The sequence below is a fragment of the Apis mellifera genome, linkage group LG1 (genome assembly GCF_003254395.2).
Source record: "Apis mellifera strain DH4 linkage group LG1, Amel_HAv3.1, whole genome shotgun sequence".
NCBI classification, from domain to species: domain Eukaryota; kingdom Metazoa; phylum Arthropoda; class Insecta; order Hymenoptera; family Apidae; genus Apis; species Apis mellifera.
In genome coordinates, this window is record NC_037638.1 from 17,383,033 (window position 1) to 17,398,488 (window position 15,456).

The following is a 15,456-nucleotide window of genomic DNA, read 5'->3' on the forward strand; positions in this document are numbered from 1 at the left end:
CGTTTCATTCGTGAAATTAATCCAATTATCACGTATCTTATTACATTATCGGATTTTATTTGATCGTTAATTGAAGCTAACGATTGGAAGACCAAAGAAAGTCAATCTTTGAATCTCCAATCATTTCCACCAGACATCGTTGTCGAACTTCGAATCGACGCCTCTTGTCGTTCCATTTCATTGACAAAGAAAATATTGATAAAGTTTTCGATGAAAACGCCACCTCGCATAATCTCCCATGGTCGATTAGATAAGCGAACTTAATAATAATTGATCTCTCCTTTCTGCCGGCCTTCAAATCGGAATCGAAGTGGAACTCGCCAATGACCAGCGAAGTCCTTTCGATGAAATTAAATTTTCGACGATCGATACGCGAAATGAATTTGCCAGGTTCGCGCGATTCGATGGTTAAAAATTGTGTCACGTCAGAAATTGAATTTCTCTCTCTCTTTCTCTCTTTCTTTTTTTTTTATTCAGAAGTCCAATTGATATTCCTGATCTTGATTGTAATTTTAATTTTCATTGATAATATATAAATTGGATAGGTTTTGAATCGTTTGTTGTTATCAATCTTGAAGAAGAAGACATGATAAGTGAAATTTTTTAATTCGTGGAGAACAGTTTTTTAAAATTGGATTTTCCTTATTTCTCTATTTTGAAATGATTGTATTTTAAAACGTATTAAATTTCCTCATCCTTTTAACAGTTAGAGGATAAAAAATGATAAAATGGACTTGAATCTTCTTAGTGCGAGTTTCATTCTTTCTAAAAAAGAAGATATTCTTTGCCAGTATAATAAAAGTACATCGAAAAAAATTTAAAAAAATTCCATTCACACTTTTCATCATTCTTTCTTTTCTCTTATTTAAAGAAAATGTGATGATATCGAAATTGTGAGAAGAGCTTCGTCGGAAGGATAGAGTTTTAAGTTACTTAAAACTTGCTGTTTGTTAAGTGGATCATTTCTATGAACCACACGTTCAACAATGACACAGTTTAACATTGAAACTTTCACTGTTTAATCTAGCTGAAAGTCTAGAGGAAACGCGAGTCTTAAACTCGAGACAACAGTTAAGTGAATAATTTAACGCTAATGCGGAAACTTTATGCGTTGCTAAAGAATTTTCTTGTTTCGTGCTCTAATCGGATACTAATGTTTTATCGTGTAAAAATCTTAAATTCCCAAACAATTCACGATATATAAAGAAACTAAAATATATCTCATCAAATCAATTATTATCTTAAAAATAGAAGATTAAAAAATCATCTTTCGATAAAATATTGAATTAATCACCATTAAGATCGAGAATGAGAATTGAGATAATTAACGATAATTTCAAACATCGTCGTATGCAAGTCAAACTTAGATCGATGAAGGCACAATTAAACGGCTATCGTGGTGTCAATATCTGGCGTGGTGGGTATTGCAGTTGCGCAAACTTTCGAGCCCTTCGGGCTAGAATTCCAACAGTCAGGAGCTCGCGATCGTCGGCAAACTTTATGACACGGCAAGGAAACACGGTCGAATTTTCACAAAGAATACCAACAAGTTGGCCCCGGTTATTATACTTTCACGTTCTCCTTATTACGTTTGTCACGTCGGATTATTTCACAGGTACACGTTTAAGGTTCGTTCTCGCGCGTTCACGTTGCTTTTATTCGTCTCGAGCTTTGTTAATTGCCACGAGAAAGGAAATTTATATCTGTTGCCGATGAAACGTACGATTTAAAATACGTTTAATGTTTAATTTTTTAACATTTTCAAGATTAAATTAATATTTAATTAATAATATTTTTTATTTACTTAATCACCGTTTATTCTTTCCTACAATTGAAAATTTTATTGTTAATATTTGAACAATTATAGTATTTTTAACGGTTGATAAATTAATAGTTGAATTTCTTTTATAGAAGATTTGTTTGATGTCAAAAATGTTATATCTTTTAACTTTTTCATTGAACTCGATATAAAATCGTTACTTTTTATTTTACTGACAAAGATTCAACGTTAATGGAAAATTTTTTTGTTGTTAAAATATCGTCCTGATTGCTTTGATTAAAATTCCATTAAAAATCCCATTTCTTGCGTTTAAAATTAAAGTGTTTCAATGAAAATAAATTTGAAATATAGACCATTAATTTTTTCTTTTTACATTTTCTTTTTACTTCACGAAACAAGCTTGTCATAATTTATGTCGATCAATGGTTTAATAATATTTAAAGAAAAATCAAATAAAATGATCAAACTTAAATTATCCACATGGAATTAAATTATCGGTAAAAATTTATGAAGAGGTGCTTTGAAATTATCGTTCAGCCTTGTCGCTGGTCAACGTTAATTGTCTCCGGTCATAATGAAGCCACGGATAATTGAGACTCATATCAGCGTTGCATTGAAGATTGAACTGTTGATAACCAATTTGACATTGGTAATGAAACTCTACTAATATGCTGCAAGTCTAATCTAATTCTGATTAGACAACCATCATCAGTCAAATTTCCACAGATTAATTCAGGAAATGAATAGACAGGAATATATAATTTTCTGAGGAGACAGGAAATTATTATATATATTAATAAATAAATTGAATATAAAAACAAAACTTACATTTTTAAATGGAAATAAAAATCATGAGAGAAGGAACTAACAATTTTGTCATCAAAGCTTAGTCAAAAATTGTGCCATTACTTTTTTGATTCATTCTGATACATCAGTTGTCGAAATATAAAGATTCAAGATTATTTTTGAAAAATTTTCGCGTTTTATTAATAATACGTTGAACTAAATATTTAATTTCAACAAATTTTCTCATCCGCCAACAAAGTCATTGAAGTAGATAATTCCTCATTTGAACCAATCCTCTCGTTGAGTTTCATCCTGTATCATCCCCATTGAAGATCATCGAACCCGTGTTGTGGTACGGAAGTTTAAGCTTAAATCGTCCGTGAAGTGTTCTCGATAATGATGCAAGATATATTCCAAGATATAATGCTAAAGATATTTGACAAAAAAGTTATTAGCTAACTAAAGCTAATGACTCAAAGTATCCTGGATAGAAGTTTACTGGAGGCAAAATTTACACTGTTTCGACGAGCTTAGCGATAAAGTTAACGAAATTGAAGAGCTGAACTTCTATCTGAAATTCTTTCATTAAATGAAAAGATATAGTCCATTAAGTTCGTGAATTAATTCTGGAAAATTAGGATAATTTTCTGGACGATGATTCTTACTCTTAAAGAAACTTTTGATTATTGATATCGTGACACAAATTAATTGAGAAAATGATTTTCATAATTGTGATATAATTTGAGAGTTAATGCTAAATTTAAATAGCAATTTAAACGTCATTTATTATGTTATATTATATTTCACATAGAGATAATAATATTTTACATAAGTTAATTATTTGATTTATTGATGTCTTCATTTATCACGCGTGGACATTTCAATGTTGAACGATTTACAATAATGGTTTTTAATATTCATAATGAAGCATTCATATTATTTCATAAATAGCCATTTGAATTATACGATTGCCATTATTGATATATCGTTAAATCAATTCTGATTCATAATATAATGCTTTTGATAGAAGAAAACTTTCTAAAACTTCTTTTTATCGAATGTTTCGTTTCGAAGGAGTGGATTAAATCGATAATTGCTCATAAAGGTATTAATCGCGGATATATCAGTCGTTCCAAGGATATCAATTTTACAGGTCGATAATTCGTGATCCTGTATTAATTAACAACCGCATTAACGCGTACTGATACAGTTTAATTTCCGGAAAGAAACGACCGATAGATGGACAATTAAACGTGATCTATAAATTGCCATGGAAAACAAGCGACGAACCATTAAATATCTTAATGAGACGCGCTACGTGCGAAACTGTGGCATCATTATTCCCAATGAAACAACGTTGCGTTTGATCGTAAAACATCCGTTTCGCTATGGCCAAAATGGTTAATTATCGATCCGAAATTCTAGGATGCTTCAATAATTTTATCTCAGAGAATTGTTCGATTAGAATTTAAGAAAGATGTTTAATCCATGTATAAAATATCGTAAAATAAGTATGAAAGTTGGCATGAACTTGGATTTTCAATATAATAAATATTCATCATGTTATTGAGTATTGATTAAAATTAAACTATCTAATATTTTTTTTCTTTTATTTCTTCTATAGAAATACTTATCTTTATATAGTACCATTATATATTATTATTTTCAGACTAATAGAAATTACAATTGTGAGACGATAATTCCTGGCACCTTTATTGGAATCGAAAGGAATTTAATAATTCGATCGACATCGCGTCAAGCGTGAAAATAGTTCATCCGACAACTATCCGATATCTTGCGCGTTTACATTATTTCCTCGTTCAGAATCCGCATGTCGAAGCACAGCAGGATTTCCAAAGCAATTCCTATAGATCTAATCAGGATTAGATTGGGTTCATAGTGTTCCTCTTGTATTGATAGCGAATCGCCAACCGATAGACCAATCTGTGACGGAACCATCGTCATTGCAACAACATACTAATACAGATGTTTCCGTTCTCTATGTTCAAGTGTTTCAAACACTATTAACGAGAAGCAGTTAAATTGTGATCTGTTAAGTGATTGCCATTTTTCACTGAGATCTTATTTTTCTTCAAACGCGTTGTTTAGCGGATAATTTCATCATCTATTCTTGTAAACAATGATGGAATAAAAATTTAAACTGAAAATAATAAAATTGTATTATGATAAAACGTATAGTAGTAATAATATAAGATAACTCGTAACATAAATATTATTATTTCCATTTTGTTCTACAAATATATGTAATATACATATGAAATTTGTATGAGCAACAATAACATGGACAGCATATCTCGAAATAATAATAACTGTTTTTAATTTTAATTTAAATCTCCAAAATATAATATGAAATATACGAAGAAAAGAAGAATGAAAAATATATGTGGATATAAACATTTATATTGCTTTAGTGAAATATTTAGAATTTTAATTTTGTGCTTCTTTATTTTATTGTTCTTTTATCATTAAATTTTTACTGGAAGATTAATTGTAGAGAAAATTTTATGAAAAAATTAAAATTAAACTGAACCAACAATTTTATAAATATATACATTAAAAATATATTTAAGCATACTTTTTTGAACATTTAATTAATTAAAAATATCTTCATTATTATCTCCTATTTATTTATTATAGAAAATAATAAAAGATAAATTATATAACTATTTTCATTATTTAATAATTCAAAATTAGTATAAATATTACGCATATGTAAATATATGTGTCAGTGCGGATAAATAAAAGAGTAGTATTGCATGCATTTTAAAGAATCCTTTTACCTTTTAGATATTTAGCAACATTTCATTAAAATAACATTAAATTGCGTATAACAAGGCTTCAAGTATGATGCATTATAATGCATAATACTCCATCAAAATACTGTATGATGTAGCTGCATAATGCACATATTACATATTCCTTAAGTGGAAAATACATAATCTGAATCTACTGTTGTATTTAGTTTACATATATATAATAGTATATTTATTTTGCTAAATATCAGGATGGTAATAATGTCTCTGGGCATGTTGTTTATTCTGCTTGTGGAAATAATTGCACGTATAATGAAAATTACACGAATGCTACATTTTCTTCATTTTTGTACAGGTAAATAAAATTGTATGGAAGACAACAATTTTTTAAAATTTAACTAGATTATCTTGTTGAAGAAAAAGTGAGAAATATTCGTATTTAGATATTATACATATATGAGATATTATTGTGAAATCAAATAATTATTTGAAACAATATATTTCCTAAAAATATTGTTGACAATATAAATTACATATAAAAATTATTTAAATTAATTCTATCCTTCCTATGCAAATATTTTCTATATAAATTTCTTCTCAGATAAGATCTTCATTGATAATTTTGATTAATTGATTCAATCGATAGGAGCTTTTTCCATTTTCCCATTCAAGAAAAAATTTAAATAATATTTAATAATAATAATGAATGTTCTAGTTCGATACTGATTATCATTGTAGTCTTAGTTATATAACAAATATTTGAGAATACATTGGTATTATCTGAGCGCCTGTGCAAATCGCATAGAGTGCTGATAAGCGTTTTAAATGTTTGCCTACAATATATCACTTGAATAGTTTCACGTCTATCGTGGTTGTGTCGAACAATTTCCAGCGAGAAAATCGATTTCGTTTTGGCGAAGAAAAATCATAAATGTCAATCGGTTGGAGAACAATTTTTCGTTTGTGAGTTTGAAAAATTTCGATGGATACAAGTGTATATTATTAGTGTATATTATATTTAATTATTTATTGTTGGTCAAATTAAATAATATTGAAAAGAAATTATAATTAATGATTTTTAGTGAACATTTAAAGAAGAAAACTGTTTCCTAGTAGTTTATTCTTATGATATAAAATGTTATCACTTCCAAAGTAAGTAAAATTTATTGAGATTTTGTTTTGTTCTTGAGCTATGAATTATTGTGTAGATGCAAATAAAAATGTCTTTGATGTTAAGAAAACATATGGAATGCTTATATTTTTTAATTGATTCATTAAATTAATATGATTGATTCTAAATAATTAAAAGTTCTTAATTGGAAAACTCGAAACTTCAAATGATGATCTGATCGCAAATAGAAATCATGAAATTGCTGGATCTGACTGTTTCAATTCAGATGTAAATAATATGAAAGATTCTCTTAACTTTCTCTAGAGTTTATCTTGGAAATCTTTTGTAAAAAAAATTTTCTTTATTCTAAAAAAGCCAAAAAAACATTTCGAGTAACTTTTACTAAAATAGTGTCAACAATTACTGTTATTGATTAATTATTTTCTCTTCGTAGTTTTTAATTAATTAATGAAAATTTTTAATAAACTCGTCCTTTTATTTCTTCTTTTTACAATTTTTATTTTTTTTATTTTTTCTTTTTAGCATATATATTGATGATAAGATGAAATGTAGGTACTATTTGAAATGGCTGATTATGCATATTTAACCATCGTTGCTCGTCGAGTTTCGTCAGATCATACATAATTGCATAAGTTTGAATTGGGTCACTTGATATTAGAATACTTAATTCTTCTTTCTATTCGACGTAATATTTCGTCCAACTTAATTATTCGAAACGTATTTGCTCCAATTAAAGTTTTATACAAATATTTCTTGAAAAATTTGTAGTTATAATTAGTTAATAATAATTCCTCTTTTTTCCCCTTCAATTTGTAGAATTCAATGAAAACATATTCAATCTATATAATTAAATTAGATTCTTAAAATGATCCACTTGAATATTTTACAAAAGGATAAATATTATTTAATTCCTTAATCGTATCAAAGTTAAAAATACTTTAAAATACAACACAACTGAAAATATATTATTCGATATAATAATAATAAAATAATGCTTAACTAAATAATGCATAACTAAATTCTGGGATGTGTAGAAAAAAAATATTGATTCTGTCAACATCATAAAACGTACATGCTGAGTTTTAGTTTCTTCTTCGTATTGATGACGATTCAAAATTTCGCGGTAAGTTATTTGCTGATTCCCATGTAAATTTCACTGCGTTTGCAGAATTGCGTCGCACAGAGGCTCCGTTTATGTAAATCAGTGTCTTCGAAGCGTTCTAGTTAAGAACCACGATAAACTGGCTCGGTTTTCCAAATCAAATAAACAGGGACGTCAGACTCATCGTTCGTGAAGATCGTAAGTTTGCGTTTCGATATTTATACACGTTCAAAGAGATTCGATTTTAAGGATGATTTCAGATGATTAAAATTGGTAGCCCAAATGAAGAATTATATCTTTCTAATATAAAATATGTAGTTATATCACATTATATTTTATAACATTGTTTCATTTCTTAAATTTATAAAACAAACACATGTTTCATTTCACGATATTTATAATTTATAAAACATATTGCATGTAATTTCAATGATTAAAATCTCCACCTAAATCCAGTTTACATTCATAATGAAATAACTTCAACGTCGCTTTCAAAATTCCTTCCAATCCATTATTTCTTCCAATTCTCTCGATTATAGTCAAATCCAAAATTCGTTTATTTTCGATTATAATTATAATTCTCCAACTTTTCATCAATATAAATATAAACACGTTGAAACTTCAAACAAAATATCCATCCTCATATGTAATTCACGTATTTCTGCGGCACAAATGACAAAGGCCACTGTCGTATGCCGATGTATAATAAGATGAACTTCGAATTTCCATTCCCATTGGCATTCACCGGACCTCCTCCTCCACCTCCTCCCCCTCTTGAAAAATATCCATGGCCTGTCTGAGTTCTGAAAACCTATCGAAAGCGCGGAGTATCGGTATCTTCTTTGCCGGATCATCGATCCGTAAAAAACACGGGGTGAACGACACGTCGAACGGGTTATCGATGTACCTTTCCGCTTGTTCCATGTTATTTCGATTCATCTCTCGTCAGAGGGAACCTCCAACGCGTTTCGTGGAAGGGTCTTGATTGTTAGACGAGAAGATTAAACGAAATTTGCTTCGTTTAAATTCAATTAAGAGATTTCTGGGGTTGATGAACTTTGGGAGCGTGGAATATCTTTTTGATTAATAAGATTAGATAGATTATTTTATTTTGGTAAAGTTGGTAACATTGTATGGCGCAAAATCGACACTAAAGTCCTCTTGCATAATAATTTTGTAACTGGTAATTGATAGAGAGCTGAAAATTAAATAATTATAATGTTAGTTTATTATTATTATTATGTGAGAGTGTCTAGTAGCATTGACATATTCTAATTATGGATTGAAATGGGTCCATTAGTGATAAGAGCATATGCAGCATCGACAGTCATTTGTGCTTATAGATTGACAACGAAATATATAGAAGATATCAATAATGTTTGATATTAGGTCGAAAACAATATCGTAACGTAGCATATTCAATTTATCTTAAATTATCGACAATTGAATTGATATCATTGTTTTTGTCACTATAAATAAAGTTAATTCATATTCATTTAACGTTATTAGAAAATTCAAATAGGAAATATTGAGAGATTATTTTAGATAAAAGAAAGAAATTAAAATGAAATATCTTTCATTTTTATTTATATTATTTTAATTTAAAGCTATTTAAAAATAGCAATTTTACATTTAAAAATAGTAAAAAAAATAACTTTGAATTTAATAATTTTATATTTAATCCTTCTCATCTATTTTTTAAACGAATATAATATAATGAAGTATCTCAATTATGATTAAATTCATTATATATACGTTAAATGTATATATTTTAAGTAATAAAATCAATGTAATCGCATATTTAAATATCTATCAAAATTTCCTATATCCTATATCACTTAAATTTTATAAATTAGCCTTTATTCCACGTATAAATTTCAATTTGTAAATTCACATTATTCATCTTATTTTAATATTTTCCCTGATTTTCTGCTCTATCACTTTACACAGCACTCTGATATTCTCGCATTGATCGTAATTTTGTACAAATAACACGAAGCAATTACGATTTGGTGGAGGATTACATTCTACATCATTTTATTCCCAATACTCTTGTATATAATACGAAGCTACGAATAAATCACCATTGCCTTGCCAAGAATACGCTATCTGTAAAATAAATTAACCGATGTTCCGATTATCTTTTATAATTTCCGTATTTAACACACATAATCGTATATCTGACAAATAATGTGTAAATATTGATCGTTATATCAAATATATTGCAAAGAAACGTGCGTTGTATTTGGAATTTTTTGAAATTATCTCTGTTATCGTGTAAAGAAAAAACAATTATGGCTTCTTGTAAATAACAGGATCGGGGATGATTAATATAACTTCGGCACCTATTTGTGCATTGCATTCTCTTATCCCTTCTTATCGATCTTTTAATCTTGATCAGTCAGTCCTATTCATTTATTTCTCGCGTCTACACAGTGGATACACGATCGAACAAGTTTAAGTCAGTCGGTGTAGGAGCGAAAGACTCGCCCTTAACACCCACGGTTATTCAAGGGATGATTATGTTCGACAACAACGTGGCCGATATTACCAGCAGTACGATGTCACCGATTAATTGCACCACGGTAGTCTACGCCTTTCCCGAAGAGGATCGTGTCGTTGTCGGATATATCAATGAATGGATCAATGCCTATTCGTTCATATCGAGTAAGTACACTCTGTACTCCACTTTCCCCTTCGAGCAGTCGGTAAGTTACCTTTTTTACCGGTCTTTCTCGCTGTTCTCTATTTCCTTATCGGCTGAACTAGAGATATCGCCTAGGGAAATGTCGGTAAACAGAGATCCCGCTTTTATCAAGGTTTGAAATGATAGTAACTATTTACAATCGATAATTTAGCTTATCTAGATTAGTAGGTAAACCTCTGTTCCTACAGTTAATGATTTATTATTATAAATTTATCATCAAGTGTCAATAATATAATGTAATACATTTTTTAAAAAATGTTGAAAAATAATTATTAAATTTTTCTTGGATAAATATTTGGGAGATAAAAGTTTATGATTAGAAAATTTAGAAACTGTAGGTAGTCGTATATATGTTTAATAAGTACTTTTTTTGTATTGTATTTATGTTGCGTAAAAAAATTATTATTTGAAAATAGTAATACTGCACTTTATTGCTCGAAACGCGATTAGTTTGCAATCAAAAAGATTGAGCATTTGTGTTTGCATTGCATCTATAGTAGTAGATTTTCCAAGTAATTTTGCATGCGAGTTGAACCCTTCCTAAATTTTCATATTTCATATTTTAATTCAATTATATAACCTAATTAATTTTATAAAATTTGATCATTGTTACATTTTATCGGATTTCCCGTTCACACAGAAAATCAAGAGAAATTCTACCTTTATATCATCGTGTCGGTCACAGCCGGTATTTTAATCTTCCTGGGCTTGGTAATTGGACGTCTTTTAGTCAGCCGTCATCGTGCGAAGAGAGACGCAAAGTTCCATGCAAATAACGAAGCGCTTCCAAATGGATTCACCGATGACATTTCGGAAATTGACGCTGATATTGATCTTACCACGCCAGTACCAGTTCCGATGCAAGACACAAGGTTTGTACACCATTCAAATACGTTTTTTCAAATGATCTAACAATTTAAAAATATCTTTTTTAAATTATAATAATAATAATAATAAATTTACTAGTATCTATTAAATTATATCAATTACAATTCCATCTTCATTCAATTCTCATCACGATCAATCTTGCAAACATTCTACCCCACCACCCCAAAAAGTTCTATTTTTATTTTACTCTGAATTTCCTTTCCAGGCTTCCAGAGACCCAGCTGGCCGAGAGGCTCCACGGCGATCGTTACTACGCGGAAACAAGGATACCTATGTCGCCCACCACGATGCATCCAGCGCCAGGGCATTACCCTGGCAACACAGGTGTCAGAGTGGACCTGGGCAACCATATGGTAGGCACGGACAGCCTCCACACGATTCTACGCCCGGAAAATCCACGGAGTTTGAGCACGAAGAGTTATTACTACGGCTGACAGGAGGAAGGGGGGGTTGTCCCGCGCGAGGGGCGGCCCCCGTCCTTGAGCCCGGTACCGGAAGTGAGCACGCGGAAGTACTGCTTTTAATCGAGAGACCGATTTTCTAACGGCGTGCGAAGCCGCTGTAAAAGACAAAACGTTCGATATTAACGGGTGATACTCGTTATCGATCGAAATCGTTGTTTCCTCGAGCGAAAGTCAAGAGATCTTCGTCCTGGTACCGGAAATGAGCATGTGAAGGTGACGCATTTTTTTTTTTTTCATTTCTTATTTTTACTTTTTTTCCAACTCTTGGAATTCTCGAGCAAAAAATTCGATTTCACACGAGAGAGAAGCAGAATGAGAAGAGAAGGAGAGAGAAAGAGAGAGAGAAAATCGTGCTACGATTTCGTTTCCTGAGATTATTTCAATTGCAAATTTTCGAGAGGGATATTCGTGGTCGTATGCTTTCAGTGCAGGAAGCGATGTATTTGATCCCTATAAATCAATAGCACGAAACGAATGGAAATTTAGTTGGAACCTGAGCGTTGGAAGTGGACAAACTTGTTATCTCTCGCTGTGAAATCGTTTCACGCGTGCCTGTACCCGACACCGGAAGCGAATGAGAGCTCGGCCAACGAAGCGGGAAATCTAACGAGAGCGTTATAAATACATCGTCGAGGGTTTCGAACTATTTCTATAGAAATTCTGAGAAATATCTCGAAAATACCCCCGATCGAACAGAGATATTAAGAGAACTTCTATTGTTTGTTGAAGATGATATTGTTTTTTCATAAGAAACTGCGATTATATAAGGCTGGATAATCGAAAGTATAAATATGTTGAATGTAAACGAAGAAAATAAGAAAGTTTATAGAGGCAGTGTTCGTTCTTGCGACCAATATCGGAAATAAATATCTACGACATCGTCGAAGATGTGTAAGATGATTAATTGATTGTAATTAGATTTTGATATCTGAACGATAGAATTTATTGGAGAAGTATTATGAAATATGAAAGATAAAGAATGAAATAATAATCGATATTAAAAATAAAAAGAGAATTCTTGTTAATTATTAAATTCTGATGTGTTTGATTTTTCTGCGATATTTTTCGATGATTAGAAATCTTAATAATTGAAATTTAAGTTGATTTATTTAAAAATTTATGCAAAAAAAGATGCGATTTGTTAAAATTAAAAATATATAACAATTTTCAGTCAAATTTTGTATATGAATTCAAAAATATATTGGAAGAACGAGATTGAAATATAAAAATTGAATGAAAATGAAATGAAAAGAAAGTATCACTGCCTATCAAACAGTAGCAACAATAACAATAAATATCTGCGAGAGAAGCGGATCGATATCCTATATATACATACAATAATTTATTGTGAAAAATCACTTTTTTCCAACGAAAATCACGCACACATTTCTTTAAAAAGAAAAAAAAAAGAGAGAGAGAAAATAATACATATCTGCACAAACAAATTGTGTACAGCAATAAATAATCGTAATTCTTTCCATTTAAAAGATTATTATTTTTCGTCGAAAGATCGAGAAGACTGTTTAAACAAAATCTATCACTGCCTAGTCGATGAGAAAAAGACATACGGGTCTTTTGTTACGAACCAAATTTTCTTAAATTTTCCTCAAATCGAGCTATGTCATTGATTGTGATGTTTGCTCACACACTGTAGAAACAAATATTAATAATGTGGTTTCCTTGATAATAATTTTTTTAATATAAATTTTGAATATTTATCTTATTGAAAAAAAATATATGTGGCTCGAAATATAATTTATATTTAAATATTTTATAAATGTAATTTAAAAAATGCATAAAAATATATTGTTCAATTTTAACTTGAATTAAAACAATTGTTAACGTTTTATAAAAAATAAAATAACTGGAAAAATAGTATTTTGAATTTTCTATTAATTTTAAAATTTAAAAGTAATTGAGCTACACATATTATCAATCAGGCATTCAAAACATTAATTGGTAATATTGTTCAAATTTCTCTCGATTGAAACTCATTGTTAGAACCGGAACGAATAGTCACCGATTGAAAGAAATAATATTGCATTTGATGGACGAACGAAAAACGACACGATCGAACGAGACGAATCGACGATCGATCGATCTTCCTAAAATCTAACCTGAAAAATCTCTAAAAACTATAAAAAAAACCAAAAAAAAAACAAAAAAAATAAATAAATAAACACATAAAAAGACAAAAAAGGAACAAAAGCAATGGATCGAATGCCTAATTTCGATTGAAATTCATTGAAATTGGTATTCGTTATGGTGGTTTAACCATATTAGCCTTAAGGAAACAGGAAATCGATCGATCTCAACGAAATTACAGCGGTTTTGTGTATCGAGTACACGCAACCAAAAAAGAAATAGGAAAGAAACACAAATGAAATAAAAATGCACCGCGAAACAACTTTTATAGAGAAATGATCTGTATGTATATCACGCTGTAAATACGAACAATGTAATTTACTGTAATTGTTAAGGGAATTCAATTAAAGAGGAAGAAAGTGTATGTATGCGAGAGAGCGTTGTATCTAGATCGAGAGTCTAATCGAAGGAAGTAGTTGAGAAAATTATTCTCTGTGCCATTGAGTTGAATTTCACGATAGAGGATCTAAATCTTCTGTGTGGTTCACGTGATTGATTGTGATTGATGATAATGGAAGAGAAACTAGTTAGGATCTTCAAATACATTGTTAAATTATAAAATTATAAATGAGATTAAATTTTTTTTCTATTTCAAGATTTGGAATATACAAGATATTTGTTTCTCTATCAAAAATGATCTTGTGAAATTATCATTTGACATTATGTTACAAAGCATGGAAAAAATTCTACTATTTCATGCTATTTAAATGATTTTTTTCTGTTTCTGTCAGAACCAGAAAAGTACCAGATTTGTATAACTTTATATACATTAATTTAGAATGATTATTAATTAATTAGATTAATATTGGATATTAATTGACAAAACAGAAAATTTATATATTAAATTTATATATTAATTTTAAGATCCTTAGACTATCTTTTTCTTTGTATTTTATTTTTTATATGTACAATGAAAAGTTATGATACGTTTTTAAAATAAGAATTTAATCAATATATGGATAATCATGCGAAGAAATGAAAATTTTTTAATTAATTGATAATATTTATTTCAATTGTAATAAAATATGCACATAATTTGAAGAAATATTAATTCATAGTGCCATTCTCGCATAATTAATCCTTTTTTATTTATGGTTTATAAATTGTTAATAATATAAGTATTATTAATTTGTACATTAATTTCTATAATTTTGTACGTCACGATATCGTAAATAACGAGGATATAGTATATTTAATATTTTTTTGAAAATTAAATCGAAAATTAAATAATGATTGAATGGCTTATTGAAATAACAAATATTCTTAATTAATATTTATAAATATGTTACGAAATTATAAAGGAAAAAAGATTTTTGCATATTGATTTATAAATTTAATAATGCACCTTACTTTTCCAACGAATATATATATATATAATTTCTAATTAATTATTCGAAAATATCTTTTTCATTAAATATGCAAGTTAAACACGATATTCGATAACAATATCAGGATTACAATAATACTCTTTGATCCCGGAATCATAGCATGCGAAATTTAATTTTAACTCTACCGTCCAAACTTACGTGTATTTCGAAAAATACGATTTTCTCACGCGACTAAGCGGTCGAATATAATAATGCAACGACAATGGAACAGTCCAACACAACTGTTCTTCGTGCAACAAACGATTTTATAAATGGTTGAATCCAACAATAGACTATGAGGTAACAACAGA

General features: G+C 29.4%; 1 protein-coding gene across 1 annotated transcript in view; it reads left to right on the forward strand.

Moving 5' to 3' along the window:
• LOC724835 overlaps positions 1 to 13,993 on the forward strand; it is a 91,615-nt gene extending 77,622 nt beyond the window's left edge. The window contains exons 6-8 of the mRNA XM_026440859.1: positions 10,011 to 10,241; positions 10,922 to 11,153; positions 11,375 to 13,993. Of these exons, the coding sequence (XP_026296644.1) occupies positions 10,011 to 10,241; positions 10,922 to 11,153; positions 11,375 to 11,603 (692 nt within the window). The 3' untranslated portion in view covers positions 11,604 to 13,993. The remainder of the gene's footprint in view (positions 1 to 10,010; positions 10,242 to 10,921; positions 11,154 to 11,374) is intronic.
• The last annotated feature ends 1,463 nt before the right edge of the window (positions 13,994 to 15,456 follow it).